Here is a 19213-nt window from a genome sequence, read left to right as displayed (position 1 = left end):
TATCTTCATTGTTTTCGTTGTTACAAGCACCGGAAGTAACATTCGTAAAATTGTAAACAAACATGACGACTGTGCAAGTGCTCTGTTCGAACGGAAGACGACAAAATGTTAAAATTACACCCAATACAAAGTTGTTACAGGTAAACAATTAGTGTTGTGCTATCTCAAGATTTTATTTGTTTAAACAAATGTGAATATATGAAAATAAAGGCACTAAATAGACATAAGTTTTAAGGCAACCGTCGGAAACTGCCAGTTTTTATTAATACAACCATTAATGCTTCCTTTGGGAGTGTATTATAAATAATTAGAAAGACAAGGAACGAAGACGGCATATTAATATACAGACACGTACATTGATACAGGCAAGTTCAATTGATCACATATTTTAGTTGCTCACTTCGCCCTCAGATGATACCAAAAGTAAAATGAAGTCACCCTCTCAAATTTTCAGACATCACCCATGATTGTGACAGTATTCCGTCTTTATGCGGTATTTTGACTATAGTTATCTCTCTTCCGATAACAATTCAAACAAAAATGGCTCCTGTTCAAGAAAATAAAGTGTAAAAATTTTCGAAATCTATTGAGTTATCGGTTACAAGCAAGTGTTTTAATCAGCTTTTTGTTTCAAATGTTTAAGTACCCCATGCAGGTCTGGGTGTTAAAAGAATAGGCCTGCAGCAGCGCTAAGCTTGTCGTAAAAGGCGACTTAATAATGCTCAGAACCCTAGCCAGGGGCTAGGGCGCTCTGCCCAAGGAGCAACTGGGATGTGTGCCCCAGGTGGTGGAATGGGGTACCCCTGGCGTGTTACATGCTGGGGTTGTCAGGCTATAATACGGAAAACCTGACCGCAAACCATAGTGGTGCACCCTGTTGGGAAAGATGCCACGTTCCTCGCATGTTAAAGAACCCTACTGTGGTATTCTCCCAGAGTAGGAACCATAGGGCTCCGCCACAGGAGGCTAAATTGCCCGACTATACCCACCTCTCCCTATTTCCAGTGGCAATCAAAATTTCTCGACCCCATTGTCCTTGTGTCCCATTCCTTTTTCATTTCATCATCATTTCATGTTCATTTTATCATAAATTTCATGTTCATCGTCTGAATATAGCTGAAATATTGCTGCTCGGACATTAAGCCCCAACAAACAAACAAACAAACAAACAAACAAATGTTTAAGTAAGGATACAGAATGAACATTCTTCACTTCAGCCTATGATAATTCATGTTTTATTGTTCTCATTTTGTTACGAAACTTGCAAATTCGTTGTGTGGGTGCTTGGAATTAAGTTAAATTTATCTCAATTGATATTCGGTAGAAAACCCGAAGCGTTTCTTTTTATCTTCATGTTTCATAACAGAACAATTAATTCTCCATTTCAACGGAACATTTCTTAAGCTTGAGACAAGTTCGTACCGACCGCTACAATATGTGTCAATAATTGAATAAAGTTTCAGTCTTGATTTGTCAGTAATAAAATTTTTACATGTTTATTAATACTCTTGATCAACTTATATCAATAGACTGGTTATTTTGAACAAGAAATCATTGTGGATTAAGTGGGATCAGGAAAAAAAAACAAAATGAAAATTCCTACAAAGTGTCACTGCTTGAAAGTTTCTATTCCAGTGCTGCTAAAAAAGACAAAATCAAAAGGACAATGCAATGCAAGAAGCTTTGCTTTGCTCAATCATATATTAATTTTGCTGTAATAAATTTGGTAAGGGGTAGTGGTAAAGATTAGAAATTGAATTTCATGAATATATGATAGTCAATCATTCAGTCAGCAGGCTGATTTCATTTTGTCCAAAATATTTAGTTACTTACATATGTAGCTTAAAGAAAAAGTAATATTTATGTCAATAAAAGAAAATGAATATATGAAAATGCTTGCATATATTGTGTGCATATAAGTAACATAAACACATATTATTTTAAAAAGCATTATTAAATGATGAGCGACCACATTCAATTCTCCCTAGTGTCTCTCTGAAAGAGAAGTCACTTCTCCCTGTTTTTCTCAAGTAGCTTGAGTCCTGTTTCTCATGAAACCTGCAGTACAAAAACATTTTGATTCATGTAAGTAGTCAGATGGATTAAGGTTCGAAAGAGACAGTTCTATTACCCCAAGCTGACAGACCTATTGAGCTAATTTTCTTTGCAGGCTCAGATAGTACTTCATCAAAGTAAATTTTGTACCTACTTGTAACAGCTTTATCAGTTTTTAACGAAAGTTTTTTTTGAAAGTTTGGTTACAAATCTTATCATTAGGTACATTTGTATACATGTACATGTAGTTTCAATCACAGGGCTCATTTAGGGTGATTTGACATGCATCAATGGGTGGTACATTCCAACACCATACACAAAAAGGGAAAAATAGAAGTGTTCCATACTGCCTTTGTGTATTGTGTTTCACCCTTAAGATCCCTTGTGTTTCAAACTGTAACAACCAGACAAGGTCCTGTGAAATCTTGCTAATAGTTGTAATTTTAGTATACATAGAAAGAGTAATCAAGGGAAGCAAGATTCTAGCGGAAATCAAAAGAATGTAATTCAGGGACAAAGACCAGACATCGAAAACAGACACACACAACAAAGAACATGAAATAACATAAATAATACATACAAAGTAACAAAAGTAAATGAGCAACTCGGACTCCACTTAAACTTGGACCATGGACCAGGTGCACCAATAGGGTAAGCATCCTCTGCTTTGCTCATAAAATGTCAAGTCTAGGGTAGATGAAAGAGGAAAGGAAAAATACATGTATGAAACGTTGAACAAATCACTTTTCATCGTTCAGATGGATACACTGTAATGATCCACGACTTGACATTTAACTGGGCAGTCTTCTTTGTCAGCATTCATGGACATTCATTTTTAGTGATTTTTCTAGCACTTGTCATTATCGTCATACTTTTCAGACATGGACGGAAAATCCTAGATGTAAATTTATCATTGAGATATCAAAAAGAATGAATTGATATTTTGCTTTTTACTTTTTGAAAATATATTTGTAACAATACTTACACATCAAAAGTGTGCACTTCACTTCACTTTCACAGTTTTGACAGTATTTTTGTCTATGTTATTGTAACTATTAATTTTATCCTTACAGGTGCTAGAAGAAGTGTGTAAAAAGCAAGGATTCTTACCTCCTGAAGATTACAATCTAATGTAATTTGTTTTGTTAAAACTTAATTAGATATATCATCAGTTTCAATTTGTATATCTGCAGTAACCTGTAAAAAATACTACATATTTTAATTTATATAACTTTTGTCATGTTTTCAGTAAAAGAAAAAAAAATCATAATTTTTTTCACGAAATCATAATTGTTCAGTGAGCTTCAATGATAACATTTGACGTTGATGTACATGTACATGTAGTTCATTACATGTATATTTTGTTGTTTTCAGTTTTACTGTAGATTTGACTTGTTGCTCCCTCCTCAATTTGTTCATTTACTATGAAATTATTTAGTAATTATGTTTAAAGATAAGACTTAAACCATTAAAGTTCTAACTGGATGAAATAGTAAACTACTAATGAAGATGATTGATGTTTATATGATTTTTTAGCTCTTCTTTGTCAGCATTCATGGACATTCATTTTCAGTGATTTTTCTGCCACTTATCATAATCATCACTGTTTTCAGACATGGGAGGAAAATCCTAGATGTAACTTTATCATTGAGGTATGCAAATCTGCCTAACAACTGCAAGTTAGAGTTGGTAAAGGCAGAGAAAAGTCGAGTGGAACAGGAGGTAGTGATAGCACTTCAGTTAGAGAATGGAGAAAGGCTACAAGGTTCCTTCTCTCCAAATACCTCACTGTGGGACCTATTACAGCAATGGGAATCCAAATCAGAGAGGTAAGGCAACTAAGGTGGTTTTGGTATCAAAGTAACTTGGGTTGATTTCATTCTGTTTCAAATGAATGCTTGATAGGCTTCGGTGAAATTGAAAATGATACAAACATATCACTGATTTTTAGAGTTATGTCCCTTACCTTATGTCTACCTCCTTCTAATTGTTTGTTTGCATATACCATTTTTTTCTATAGCTTTCAATGATTTTAAACTACATTAGCTAAGTATGGTTGTTTGTCAACATTTTCTTAGAAAATAATGATAAATGGACTATTTCAGTATTTCTCCTGGTCAGCTGACCTCTACAGATCCCTCCAGTGTTCCACCTACTCATCCTGTGTGTATTTATATGAGAGAGGAGGTAATTTGAATATCAGTTATGAGTAATAAATATTGTCTTGATGATTTATGAATCTGACTCTTTTACCAGGAAAATTTTATTTGAGGAAAATACTTATTTTGAGATCAAGTAATTTTTCAGAAATCCCTAATCTAACAAGTGCATGAAGTGGTAACAAAGACTAATTAAATATGATTGTAACTTGAAACGGGGTATTGTATGTATGGTGTATCCATCTGCGCCATGAAAACTGATTTATTCAACGTGTCATAGCTTTCCTTTCCTCGTTTGTCTACCCCGGACTTGACTTTTTATGAGCAACTTGGCTGGTATTTCTAGAAAAGCAGAGGATGCTTACCCAGCCGGTGCACCTGATCCATGCTCCCAGTCTTTAGTGGAGTCCGAGTTGCTCATTTGCTTTTGTTACTTTGTATGTATGATTTTAGTTACTTCATGTTCTTTGTTGTGTATGTCTGTTATCCATGTCTGGTCTTTGTCCCTGGATTACATTCTTTTGATTACCGCTATAAACTTGGTTCCCTTGATTATTCTTTGCAAATGTGAAGCTTTTATAAAACATTAGTGGCAGGTATTTGAGGTCTTAATTGAAATATAGAATCAAAGTACTTGTGTGCTGTGTCAATTAAGATCGTATTAGAAATTTATACTTAAATCTCACAATATTTGAATAATGAATACTTGCATGCAAAATGCTATTATAAAGGTACCAGTAAGAAATGGGATGTCAAGTCATTTTTGTTGTTGATTGCTCAAGAGGATTCATTTCCTTTCAATTAGGTTATGATGTCTTTTATAAGGAAATTACTTCTGTGATTATTATTATACTTTTTGGAAAATCAGATCCAAATAAAGAACATTGTGACTCTTATTTGATCAGGAAGCATATTAATCTGCATAAATACATGCAGACTTTAGTAATTGAGTCTCAAATCAGGAAGTTACCTATTTACACTTCTTGTATGAAAGATGAAACTAATATCTATGTTTATCCCGTGGTCTTCAATAACTCAAATTTGTGAATGTCAATAAATTTATTTTCTCTGTAAGGTGCTAACAGATTTGACAAATCTCTTGGCTCAGGTGACTGCTATGTCTACTCCAGTCATCAATCTTAATTAACAAAAAATTAATTGTTGTTAATTTAAATAATATTTAAGTGGTTTTATAATGTCATAAATGTGACATGATTGTAAATATAATTGTTAAAAATATTTAACTTGCCTCACGAAAGGTTGTACATTCCTGAAACAGAATTTTCCTTGGTGTCACAAAAATAAAGTTTTTATTTTTTTAGAAACTTATAAAAAAGATGGTTCAGCTTGTACATTAAATTTTTCACATATTCTTTAGTATTTCATGCAGAGAAATTGTTTATGTTTGCAGGTAATTGGTGAAATGTCTCTGAAGAATACAAGTCTTAGGAAACTTGGTTTGACTGGTGGCAAAGCTGCTATAAGGTACTTATCTCTGGTTTATGTAACTGGGAATCACATACATGTTAACCCTCCTTTTTTTTGGGCCAGTCTCCTTCTTTGAGAAAGTCTCCCACATGGGAGACACAAATTGCCTACTTTCACAAATTTCTCCCCCCAAACTCCCTCTAAACAGAAATATTGCACAAATTATGATCTAAATGGCTTATTCGATTGATATAAAAATACAATGTTTATGTAAGGTAATAATCATTGAGAAACAATCACCAAATAATTAGTCCTTTTGTCGTTCTAATTACTCAAATTTTGATTAGAAATTTTTAGTAGATTAACAAGATCATCATAGTTTTTACATCTTTTTTTATCTTTATACTTGGATTTTTAGCAAAATTATCCTTTTTTCTGTTTTTCACACTAAATCTCCCTCATAGAAAAGCTGAAAAGAGGGACATCTCCCTCTTTGGGCATTCAAAGGTTAACAGGTATGGAATCAGCTAAAACAGACACAGAGAAAATCTAGAAAAGTGATGCATCATGGGACCACCAAAATATGTCAGATAATTGAGACATGCCAAGATGTCATTAGTATTCACATTTAATAAGAAATTGAATTTGTTTATTTTGGGACTGACCAAAATTGTTATATTAATAACCTGCGAAGTACATCATATACATATGATAATCATAATCATGTTAAGGTGTTAGAAACTAAGTAATGTGTATATATACATGTATGTGTGGAATGGTATATCATGGGATTCATAATGTACCAGGGTAACCTAATTTAAAAATCTAAATGTTACCTGTATCATGTTGAAAAGATTAATGATTGACAGCTAATGATTTACATGTATATAAATATTAACACTAACTTCAAATTTAATTCACCGAGTATGTTTTTAAAATGTAAGAAGAGTGCAAGAAAGAGGTGACATTTAATGTACAATACTTGTATTATCTAACTACAATTTTGTTACAATAATATTCCTCTACCTGTGCCACATCATTTAAAGTTTTCTGACTTCTAGAACAACAAGATGTACTGTAGACAAAATTTAGATAAAGGCTGTCTAAGCTCAGTTTTAATTTTTGATTATTTTTTTTTTCAATATTAGGTTTTCACACAGACCTGTTGATGACAGTGTAATGGCAGACATTATATCAAAATTAGAAAAAGAACAGATGAAGAATGCAAGATTAGAACAAATTGCTGCAAGACAAAGTTCTCAAACAGAACCGCAAACAACATCGACAGCTAAGTCAAAAAGTGACATGAAAACTAATTCTGTAGAAATTTCAGAAACTAATCAAGCAGAAAAAGTTTCAAAACCACCGAGTGAAAATAATACCAGTGCAATGGAAACTGCAGATAATGATAGTGCTAAATCCTTAGAACCCATGGATACTGATAGTTCGGAGCAATTGCCATCTACAGTGCCTCCTATGGACATAGATTGTGTTCAAAATAACCAGTCTAGTACAGTGATTGCTAGGAATTCTGGGAGTAATGGACAAATGCAGCAAGGTCAGTCAATGTCAAGTAGACAAGGTGCTGAAGCTCTGAGAAATATGAATATTCCTGGCATTGAAGTGATTACTCCAGATGACTTTCATAACCTGACACCTCAGGAACAACAGGTAGAACGTTTATCATTTTTTGAAGTAGAAAGAACAGGGATAGATCCAGAGGTTCTTAAAAGGCAAGGGTAACAAAGGGGATGAAGGCTATTATTTGTTAAGTTTTGCCAAAATTTTGCCTGAAATTAACAATTTTTTTTCCAACAATCTAACAAAAGGGGGAGGTCAAACTGCTGGATCAACCTCTGTGATAACATTAAGAGTTTTTAAAATTTCATAGATTAAGACACTGTGTCTTTTTTTTCCTTCCATCTTTTAAGTGCCATTCCTTCTAAATCATTCTTATTCCTTCAATGGAAGATGATCCAAATTACATGTTTAGAGTCCAAATGGAAGCTGGGGTTTCTGTTTGTGAATCTACTTATACCAGTAATTAAAAGTATTTTTGAATTTTTTTATTTTACCGGGAATTTAATTTTTTTTATTCTAGCTTCATCTTACAGAAAACAGCATAGCAATAATGAAATATTTTTAGGTGTTGGTACAAACTACATGTACGTAACATTAAACTTCTCTAATTTCTTTGTAATTCAAACTTAAAATAGTCTTGTTTGGTCTTGAAAGCATTTATATACAAGGACTAACTCAGTTAGTCTATAGTCTTGCAGCAAATAGTGTCACGTGATAATTGTTTTGCTCTATTTATATAATAATCACATATAGAAATCATATCATATGATAATTTACACATGTTGATCATATGAATATCAAATGATTCTTATATGTAAAAGAAATGATTCTCATATGTAAATGTTTGCTTGCTAACATATGATTATCATGTGATTATCATATCATAATCATATGTAAACTGAAACATGTGTCAATCATATCACTTGATTCATATGATAATCATATGATGCACTTCATATTTTTCTCATGTGTATGGTCATAGCAACCCAATCCTTTCATTGCAGGTAGCAAGACAAATGGCAGCAGCTTACTTCCAACAGATTGGTATGGACCCAAGACAATTAAGACAAGGTGCTCCAGCCATACCACAACAAAGAGCACTTCCTCAACCTCAACAGAACTTCAAGGATTTTAAGGTACTCTGTAAAAAATTCCTCAACCTAAACAGAACTTCAGGGATTTTAAGGTACTCTATGAAAAATTCCACAACCTAAACAGAACTTCAAGGATTTTAAGGTACTCTATAAAAATTTCCACAACCTAAACAGAACTTCAAGGATTTTAAGGTACTCTATCAAAATTGTTTTGATATCCTTGAATGATTTCTTCTTAATAAATTGTCAAAGTTTACTTTAATAGCAGCACCCTTTTAAATTGGACACCCATTTCATTAGCTATTACTTAAATTTTGGAATTGAGTGACCACTTGTACTTCCCTAAAAAAATTGCAACATCACAATATTTGTGTGCTGACATCAAACAGTGGGAAAATGCTGGTTTTCACTCTATTCCAAAAAAGAGAGAAAATATAATACAACCTCATTAATAATGAACTAGTCTATTGTACATGTATTTTTAAAAACAAAAATCATTGAAACAAAGATTAGAAAATTGCAGTTTGAAGTAATTTGTTTCCAAATACATGTATGAAGATGTAAAATAAAATAAAGAGATATTGCATGATCAAGAAAATTCTATTTAAGGTCAAATAAAGAGGTCAGTAAAGGTAAAAAGCCACTGGTTAAATTTATTGGTATGTCAAAATGTGCATATATTGATTGATAGTGTATGGCATGATGTTTCATACTATGCAGAAAGGAGGTATTTGTTTTGTTTTTGTATTCTAATTATGAATATTAAACTTGTTTGTTTAATTTTAGTTTCCAGAGGAAACCAAAGGAAAGGATCTGTATGTCAATGAAAAGAGGTATGTATAGCTAGCAGTCAGGGTCTTCTCCTTTTCTATTACATAAAATATTTCAATATTATAATAATCACTTAGTTCTTTCTAGAAATTTTGATATGACTTTTACAACATACTATTAAATGTATGACTATATATGATAAAAGTTTTTTTTTTCTTTGAATGTCTTCTTCAAGTTTTGTGCCTTTTTTACTTAGTTTCTAGGGAGCAGTCAAGTTGTTTTAGGAGGTGCTTGCCCAAAATGGCAATTAAAACATTTGGGAATGCATTAGAAAATAGAGTATGTAGGGATGAGTGTATAAGCATTGTCAAATACCAGAATTAATAGTGTTGTGCCACAAAATGGATGCACTTATAATATAATTGTTTATGGAATAAGTAATAAGTTCTCGGCAAATTATGATCAAATACATGAAAAACACTTTGAAATAATGTAAAAAATTTAAAGATATTATTTCAAAATTTCATTAAAAAATGTTATATTTCTTTTCAGTGCTGTCAATAAAGAGGAATACAAGGTAAATATATGTATGTGAGATAATCTAGTTAATTACATGTATGTATCCACATAAGAATCCGGCAGCTGATGATTCATTCCATTTCATGTTCATTTTATCATCCACTTCATGTTCATTGCCTGAATAGAGCTGAAATATTGCTGCTCGGGCGTTAAACCACAACAAACAAACAAACTGATGATTCACTCAAAAAACATTGAGGATCTTTTTTATTGCTGAATTTCATTCAACACACAAACACAACCTCTTTGCTAAAATAATAATACTGGAAAACCTGTAGTGCAGTGAAGATAGATTTTTAACTGGTTACATAAGGAATAAAAAATTTTTCTTTACAAAGAATGTTTCTTTTTAATTTTCATATTCCCTTAAAATGTATAGTATTATATGCACATTGTAGCCATGTGATAGAGAGACATTGATATTCAGCATGGAAGAAGAAGTTAGATCTCCAAGCAGAGATCAAGGTATAAATTATTTGCTAGATACTGGCCAGGGGATAGATGTTTTCTGTCTGGCTGTCAGTACATCACATTCTGTTGAGATTGTTTTATGTGTGTAGATATAATTAGTCTATATGAAATTTGCTCATATTATGTATACATGGCAAAAATGTGTGTGCTTTTCAATTCAGTATCAGAGTGAAAAAATTCACATAATTTTACTTGAACTCCTTGTTTTTAATTTGGTCCTATAATAAATGCACTTAAGTGGCGGGGTAGGATTTAGCATTTCCAGCATTAGTAGCATCCACAGTTTCCTTATTTCATTTATTATAAAGATTTTTTGGCTATCATTGGACATTTTACCAGTAGTTACATTATGATGTATGGCTAGAAATTGCCTTTGGGCCATAGGATCTAGGGAATGAATGAAGTTGATTATTTTGTTCATGTTACAAAGAACCCTGCAATGTAGGCCCAAGATATTTGGTGATGTAGTTGCATTCAGATCAGCATAACTCTGAAATATATTGATTATTTTATATGCCCCTATTGCCATGGCTAAACTTCACTAAACCTGTAACAGAAAGGAAGCCATGATTTTGTATTATCATTGAAGATGACACAAAGTTTAAAAAATTATAATCTTTTATTTGAAACCCGTACATTTGTTAATCCAAAACATCAAATATGTTTTTCAATCAATTTATAACATGATAATATTTCAAAGGGCAATATTAGATGGATAGACGTTTTGCCAATACATGTAGCAAATAAATCTCTTGACTTTACTAAGTCTTGTCCGAAGTGCAGTAATGAACATTTTAAGTATGACTTTGAAGTGACTGTAGTGTTGCTGTTTTATGAGTAGATATAATGTTTTTGTAGAGTTACCAGAAGATTTCTTTGAAGTTACAGAACAAGACATTAGGAAAATGATGACAGATTTACAGAAAAAAGTGTATGTTGGTAGTTATGGTCTTATTATGTTATTTTTTTCGCATTATTATTTTCATTTATTGTATACATTGTATTTGTAAATTTTTCATTGATTTGATTTGCAGGTACGTGAATTAAAATATGAATATTGAATTTCTTCAAGAGATACTTCTGTATATGAGTCTTTACAGCAAGTTGAAAAGGACTTGTACTGATTTTAATTCATATGTCATTTAAGGAGGGTAAGGGACACAACTCTTAAAAATCATTGGAACATTTGTATTCAGCATTTTACATCAATGTCATGTAAGCATCAAAGTAACTTGGATTGATTTTATTCTGTTTCAAATGAAAGCTTGATAGGCTTTGGTGAATTGGATATGATACAAACATATCACTGATTTCAAGTGTTGTGTCCCTTACCCTAGGTCTACCTCTTAAAATGGCTCTCTAGGTAAAACCTGTCCTAGGTCCAATGTGTCCTACTTCAATACAAAAGAACATATGTGTGATCTTTTGGACATCACTCTTCATGTTGATGTACTCCCAAACAGTTAGAGTGGGGAAACGCTCTCAGACCCAGGTGCAGTCTGGGAGTAGGCCAGAGCGTCAACAGAGCAGCCCAGCCGCTAGTAGGACATACTCTGACTGAGTTCTTTGGCCAGGTATCTCAAAGACTGGGCTCTGCTACCTCCAACTACTAACAGACATGTACTAACAGAATCCCCGTAAGGGACTTCGTGAGAGATCCGTAAGGATAGTCAAGATGGTAAAAACCCCAATCATCATCTTTTGTACAATATCTTTCCAGTCTGAATAACTGACAATTATGTTGACCATATTCTCTTAATTTTACACAATAAAGTTGGTATTAGTAAAATGTAGGGCAGATTTCTACCTAGAGAGCTATTTAAAGTACCAATTAGCATACATAGATTTGTTTTTAATTTTCAAATTGCTACATGTATATCATTGAATAGATATGATTATGCTGAATTTAGTACTCTTATTCACACTTGAATTTTTTCTCTGAGCAACCTTCTGACGTCAGAAACAATATACATGTTACTATAATTGAGAGGGAATTTAGCTTAAAAAAAAGAGTGGAAAGGGTTTTATTTTCTACAATGGAGAACACAAATGTAAATACATGTATAACAAGAAAAAACTTGCATGTACATTGTTTTCAGTGAGGGTGATCAGCCATTGATGACACAGGCAATGAGATTAGCCAAACTTGAGGAACAGTACAGTAAATATGATAGAGTGATGATACGAATACAGTTCCCTGATAAACTGGTTCTACAAGGTCTATTCAGACCTAGAGAAACAGGTAAATATAGAAGTATTGGTCTGAATACACAGGCAAAAATGTCATGAATATTTCACATAATTTTCATCTGAATTGAACAAAAAAAATCATGTGAACTTTTCACATGCAATTATATTAAGTGAATTTCATGTGAAAATAACATTAATTGCATGTGAAGTTGACGTGAACTTAATTTGTATTTTTTATTTTGATAAACTGGTTCTTCAGGGACTGTTCAGACAAAAAAAAAAAAAATATTTAATTTTGATGAGAGTTTTGATACTGATACAGTTTTCAGATCAATTGCATTTTTGTGACTGTTTAGACTTAGAGAAACAATTAAAAAGGAAAACGAATGATTTCAAATTATTATTTCTAAGGGAAAAATAAGGTGTTTTCGGTCCCTAAACGAGTATTTTATAACTAGCATTATTAAGTAGCACTCCAGATAAGAATCAAGCAAAATGTGATTCATGGCTGGAAGCCTACATATTTTTATTTTGGATATTTTGTCTAAAATGTTATAGTAAACAGAAATTAACATGTGGCTTTTCACATAACCCTTGTTCCACTGAAGATAAACATTTTATATAATGTACTGTAGAATTCAAAATTAAGGGAGACAACTCTTTAAATGACACTGAAATAGAATAGAAAGTATTGGATTTTTAATGTGAATTATCTCCTAAGAACAGACAGCTTGGAGTGAATGATTAAACATTTCATCATATAGACCTATAAAGCAACTGAATAACATAAATACTAATATGTAGCCTTTTTGGGGGGTTTATTACATATTACAGAATTTGCATGATTCTTACAAAGACTGCTACTTAATAGGTTGAAATGAAAATAATAATTATATACATTGTGTATATTTCTTTTTGTGAATTAGACACTCTTAATATGTTTGTTTTCTTATTAAATATTATTTTCAATTACTTCTATAATTTTAGTGTTTGCTGTTAAGAAATATGTCAAAAGTTATTTAGAAAACAAAGATCTGGACTTTTATTTATGTAAGTATTTTTATAAGAAGCCCAAATGTAAACATGGTAGTATTAAAAACTGGTTTTATAATTAGAAAAAGGAATAGATATGGTGAAACACAACAAATACACCATCATATAAAAATAGTCAATACTGTGAAAGTGCTATTGTTCGTGGGATACCAATTTTTGTGGTTTTCGTGGGTAGGCCAAACCATGAAATTTGGTTCCTAACAAAATGGAGATTTGCATTGATGTGTATACTGAAAACCTCAAAACCACGAATTCAAGAATCCACAAACTTGTGTTCTTCCCTTATCCACAAAAATTGGTATCCACAAATTAAAGTACTTTCACAGTACTTAAAGAGATCGCCAAAAAGTCTTCAACAAGTGTAAACACACCTTCATATAAGGTCTGAGAGGCCTGACAACTAAAGTGATAAAATCAGGAAAAGAACAGGACGACGACACTTCATCAAAATAATAGCTTTGTACATGTATCTACAGCCCTCAGGTTTTTTCTTTTTACTTCTCATGCACTTTTTCATGAAAATTAAGAAATGGGTTTTTATTTTAACTTTCTTATTAGTCTAAAAATGACAAGGATACTTTATACATTTGCCACAGCCCCTAAAAATATGAAGGTTGAGGAAAATTTTATATTTGATTTTGTTTCATTGCAACAACTGTTTAACTTGCAAGATTTTGAAGAGAATGGTGAATCAAACAAGATGTGTTAGATTAAATTTGTAAGTCTAAACTGAACCCTCATTGGGCTTTAAAACTGGGTCTGTTTAGACAGGTGTTTGGTTTTCCAAGGTTCAAAATACATTTGAGGAGGTATACCTAAGGTAAGGGACACAACTCTTACAAATCATTGCAACGTTGGTATTCAGGTTTTTTATATCAATCTCATGTAAGCATCAAAGTAACTTGGATTGATTTCATTCTGTTTCAAATGAAAGCTTGAAAGGCTTTTGTGGAATTGAATATGATACAAACATATCACTGATTTTAAGAGTTATGTCTCTTACCCTAGGTCTACCTCCTTAAATTGATATATAGAAACTTTAAAAGATGTCTGGTTTAGAAAAGTTTTCAGATTATCAGGGTTCAGTTTAGACAGATTTCACAGTACTTAGAATGTAATGCTTTGCCTAAAACCTGTATCCATTACTGAAAAGTGATTGTAAAATTTATTCACTGCCTATTCAGAATGTGCTAATGTTAAATAATTGTTGCCTATTCTCTTTTGCCAATACAGATACAGCTCCACCAAAACAGGTCTTGAAAGATAATGCTGCTACCATGATAGAGGTAACAACTTATATCTAAGACCTAAACAGATTGTAAACACCTTCACTGCACAGGATGATATTGTTCATTTTAGTAGTATACTGTGGAACCTGTTTAAACCAAACTGAATAATCAGAAAACCTGATTTATCCAAACAACATTCTGTTAAATTAGTTTTGATGCATTTTAAACCTGTGTGAACAAAACACCCCATTAAAAAAACATATTTCCTGACACTCAGGGGGTTTGGGTTTCGATGTACTAAAATACATGTATATATTTATCAATTATGGACTTTTAACAAAGTCAGTACGTTAGATAGGGACCTGTTAAGATATATTGATCGAGGATGAAGTCGGAGGAGTCCAAGATCAATGTAATCTCAGAGGTCCATATATAACGTATTTACTGAGTGAAAGAATTTATATATTATGTATTATGGTATACCATTATTCGTCCGTCGTCAACACTTCGGACCATAACTCAAAAACGCTTTAGATTTTTCATTTCCGTGTTATGAAGGGGGATTTTCAAGTTTTCGGACAATAACTCAAAAATACTTTCACCTACTTTTATGAAACTTTGGTAAGTTGTTTATATCCATTGAAGTAATTTCCGTTTTGATTATTATAAATTTCAGATTTATCGTCTCAGTGTTATGAATATTTTTATACTTAAAAAAAGGCAGAAACAGCTAAGGAAATTTATTCATTGAAAAGTCATTGAAAACAGACCATTTGTTATGATGATCAACTAATAAGTATAAAGGGTACTTGGTAACCTTGTCAGAGAAGTGTGTTTTGAACAAGATAAAAATGTTTGGGTGAAAAATTAAGACAACAAACTTAGTTGAACTTGAGGTAGCCTTGATAGTGCCAAATTTTTTGTGCATATTTTATTTACTTTTTTTTAGGGGAGGGGGGTAGGGTATTTGACAGGGCTCACAGTATTTCTATTTGATCATATTAATTCATTAAAAGCGTAAGGACAAGTTAAAAGGGCAACGGGTGTATCATGCTCTTTATTCATCTGACTCAGGTCAAAGTTCATTAGAGGTAATAGGTCCATATATTTTTGGTTAAAATTGATTACTGTATAATAATCAGGAACATTTAGTGTTACCACTGTCCATTGACCTTCACCTTTACAACATTAAACATCTTATCATTACACTTTCATTTACAGTCTAAGTTGGCACCTGCTAGTGTTGTATATTTTGGTGTTGATGAAAGTAAAGGTAAGCAACATTTGACCTTTAGTTGCCTAATTTTATAGCAAAAATATTTGATGTTACAAACACATACCTGCATTAAATGAGGAAAATGTGTATCAGGTAATACATGTGTAATTTGTCTACAATATAAGTTATTTTTATGCATTTAAATGTACATGTATGTGATATCAATATAAAAAGAATGCCTTGATCAGATAAGCACTAATATGTTTTATGTATACTTTGATTGAACATAATAATAGACACAATATGCACGGTGATAAAAATCAAAAATCATTTACACACTTTATACACCTTTTTCTTGATTTTAAGTCTGTGAACATTATCTGAGCCAAGCTGTACTGAAGGAAGTTGGTTCCAGGTTAAAGGCAGATGAAGTGGTTGGAAGATGGTAAGTTAAGATTCTCATCATAACTAAATATCAAGAATCAATCTTATTTTTAGTCTGAAAACAAGAATGAATTTAGGACGGGTGTGACAGGCTTGCTCTATCCATAAAATTGGCGAGTTGTGTTACAAAAAATAAATGGGAAACAGTTCGGTAACTAAACGAGATAGCAAAATGCTTCTAATTTCAACACAGGCAAAATTGCAAAGTGTGTTTTCATATGTTTTATGGTGCAGATATGTTTTTGTGCTTTAAAAAATACATGAAATCATATGTATTCGAAAATCATTTAAAAACCATACTCTTTTCATATACATGTATAAAATCCTTTTGTAATCATATAAATACCATATGATTTTTATTTACTTGTTTTTCATGAATTAATTTGTTTGCCAAAAACACGTTTTTTATATGTTTTTCAAGGAGGTTCTAAACGTATGACAAACATATGTTTTACACCTGTTTTCAAAACATGGAAAAATATGTTGCTTCTTTCCCTGTGAGTTAATTGGCAAATAGTCAAGAATTACTGGCCAAAAATGTTTGCTTTGCTGTGATAAGCATGCTTAATTGTATTTACTGTTCTAACAAACTACCAAGAATTGTGTGCTGTTTGCAAGTTTTTAACAGACTTGAATAAGATAGTTTTGTATCAAGGAATTGTAACCAATTTCAATATCATTCCAGCTTTCCAAAAGATGAGACAGACATACCTGATACTGTTGCTGGTGCTAGTGGGACATCAAAACCAGTGAAGAGAAATCCAGAAGATAGACCACGACAGCCCAGAGAGAGCTCAGGGCAACAACCTGGTGTTCCAAAATGGTTTAAAATGGGTAGGTCTAATTAACTAATGTACATGTATAAAGGATTAATTTGGGTGAAGTTCTAAGGAAGAAAAACTTTTAACCACAAGAAATTATGAATACTAGCAGTCAGAGCCTCAAATGTAGTTGACTGCCTAGGTAGTCTTGTTGGTACATTTGTAGCAGACTGGCCTCCACTGATGAAAGTTGTGGGTTTGATCCTGACTGAGTCATAGCAAGTCTTTTTAAATTGGAATTCACTGCTTCTTGGCTTATCATGTGGCATATACTGTATAGCGGGTAATTGTCATGGGTTGCTAATTTTGGCATATTTTAGAGGTCTTTCTAAAAATGCTAAAATAAATTCAGCAAAATATTTTTTCTCAGCTTTGTTACTTATTACACAACTTAGTATCTTCCAAAATTTTTGGCATTCCTTTTTACCTAAAAATCGTCAAATTTTACACACCAAAATAACCTGCTATATGGTAAGAGATGACTAATGATTAGTGGACTAAGAACCAGAGTGTCTGATTTGGGTGACATGCATAATGTCCCACTTGCGCAAGCACATTTTTTAGCCAGTTCTCTTACCCGAGAGAGTGCCAGGGATTTTTTCTGTTTTGCACTCTTAGCATTGTTAAATTATTAAAATATCTTCTTATCATGCTCGTGGATTGTGTTGATTGAATTAAACTCTTCTGTTTCAGGAAAAAAATGACCTTGGCAATATGGTAATGTAAGAGATATACAATGAAGTCTGGTACAAATTGGTGCGAATGTTAGTTATTATTTGCCATGGAAGATGAGGATGGCAGGATAAGGGCTGTGACAGTTGTTTGTTGTTATGGCTTAATGTTTCTTTAAAGAAGTTTTGGGATGCACCTCTGATTTCTACTACTGGCTGAAAATAAGTGCTGTTTTATAAATAAATATACTGTTGACATATTTGCATGTTTATAAGCCACTCCTGCAGTAAGTTTGAAAGTTTGGGACACAATTCTGACAAAAGACTTATGTTAGTAAAATACAAGTGTGTGAACTTTGGAACGAATTAAAATTTTGCTTGATTCCTAAAGACAGTGACAGGGAATTAAGTATAGATTTCTTTTAAAGTTTATTGGTTTAAGAATTCTAAAACTGTAGACTTGAATTAAATCACATTTTTCATGAATTGAAAAAAGTACTTTATTATGTATCAAAGATTTTGAAATTACCCTCTCTTGAAAATCATGGAAATTGGTACGTCAGTTTCAAAATATATTTTTTAAACAGATATTTTGACTGTAACATGCAATATGCATAAAAAATGTAGCTATTGATATTGGTGATGCAATTAGTGTAAGTCTTTGTAAGAATCAGGCAAAATAAAAAAAAAATAAGAAACATGCATGTCAAAACCCCATCAATCTGACAATGTAATTTCACTCATTGATGATTTCTTCATTTGTAAAGACCCCTATTTGATCTCTGAAGCACTGGATTTGTTTAGAAATTTTTCAATAGAATGTTAGAAAAATGAGGTTTTTGACAGAGTTATCTGCCCTTGAAGTGTTCATTTTCAGTGCATTTCAATGAAATTATAACTCAACCAAAATGACATGGAAAATCTTGTCTTTTTTCCCTGATTCTGACAGTACATATAGTCAAATTACACTTTCAAAATGGTGGTTTTTTTTTCATGCAGTGTATCACATACTGCCTGATTCTTACAAACTTTGACACTTAAATTAATTGTTGCAAATGTCTTCTGTTATTTATTTGAACAATTTTTTTTACAAATTAAATTTGTTTCAAGCATATTCTTCTCAAGTTTGGATGTGTTGTCAGTGTTCTCCCGAAGATTTACATGTAGCATCCTGGTAACCCCTAAATTTCAATATAGCATCTTGCATCTAAAAATTATAGCATCACATTTGTATTGCGCCCTGTGGGAAGTTCTTTTTGAATAGCATCCTAGTAACAAGTACTATCTTTAAAAAAGATAGCCGATGCAGTAAAATTTGTTCTTTTTACTAATAATTTTCTACATTTTATTCAGGAAATATCACATGGCACGCAATTTCAATTTTCAATAGTTTTTTTCAAACACCACTAAGTTATCAGTATTTGGCTAATCAGGGAACAGAATTGTGATCA

General features: G+C 32.2%; 1 protein-coding gene across 1 annotated transcript; it reads left to right on the top strand.

Moving 5' to 3' along the window:
• The first annotated feature begins 40 nt into the window (after nucleotides 1–40).
• On the top strand, nucleotides 41–18876 carry LOC148620137 (tether containing UBX domain for GLUT4-like). Its single transcript, XM_088580734.1, has 18 exons — nucleotides 41–140; nucleotides 3129–3187; nucleotides 3669–3884; nucleotides 4161–4242; nucleotides 5626–5699; nucleotides 6791–7313; nucleotides 8228–8359; nucleotides 9104–9150; nucleotides 9641–9665; nucleotides 10066–10132; nucleotides 10997–11069; nucleotides 12238–12380; nucleotides 13316–13378; nucleotides 14615–14667; nucleotides 15832–15883; nucleotides 16193–16271; nucleotides 16956–17104; nucleotides 17785–18876. The coding sequence occupies exons 1-18, from the start codon at nucleotides 63–65 to the stop codon at nucleotides 17793–17795; spliced, it is 1926 nt and encodes a 641-aa protein (XP_088436860.1). The 5' UTR covers nucleotides 41–62; the 3' UTR covers nucleotides 17796–18876.
• Nucleotides 18877–19213: the final 337 nt, after the last annotated feature.

The sequence above is a fragment of the Perna viridis genome, chromosome 4, assembly GCF_037379345.1.
Source record: "Perna viridis isolate PV_CMFRI_1.1 ecotype Kerala chromosome 4, ASM3737934v1, whole genome shotgun sequence".
Lineage (NCBI taxonomy): Eukaryota > Metazoa > Mollusca > Bivalvia > Mytilida > Mytilidae > Perna > Perna viridis.
This window is presented reverse-complemented; position numbering and strand designations above follow the sequence as displayed.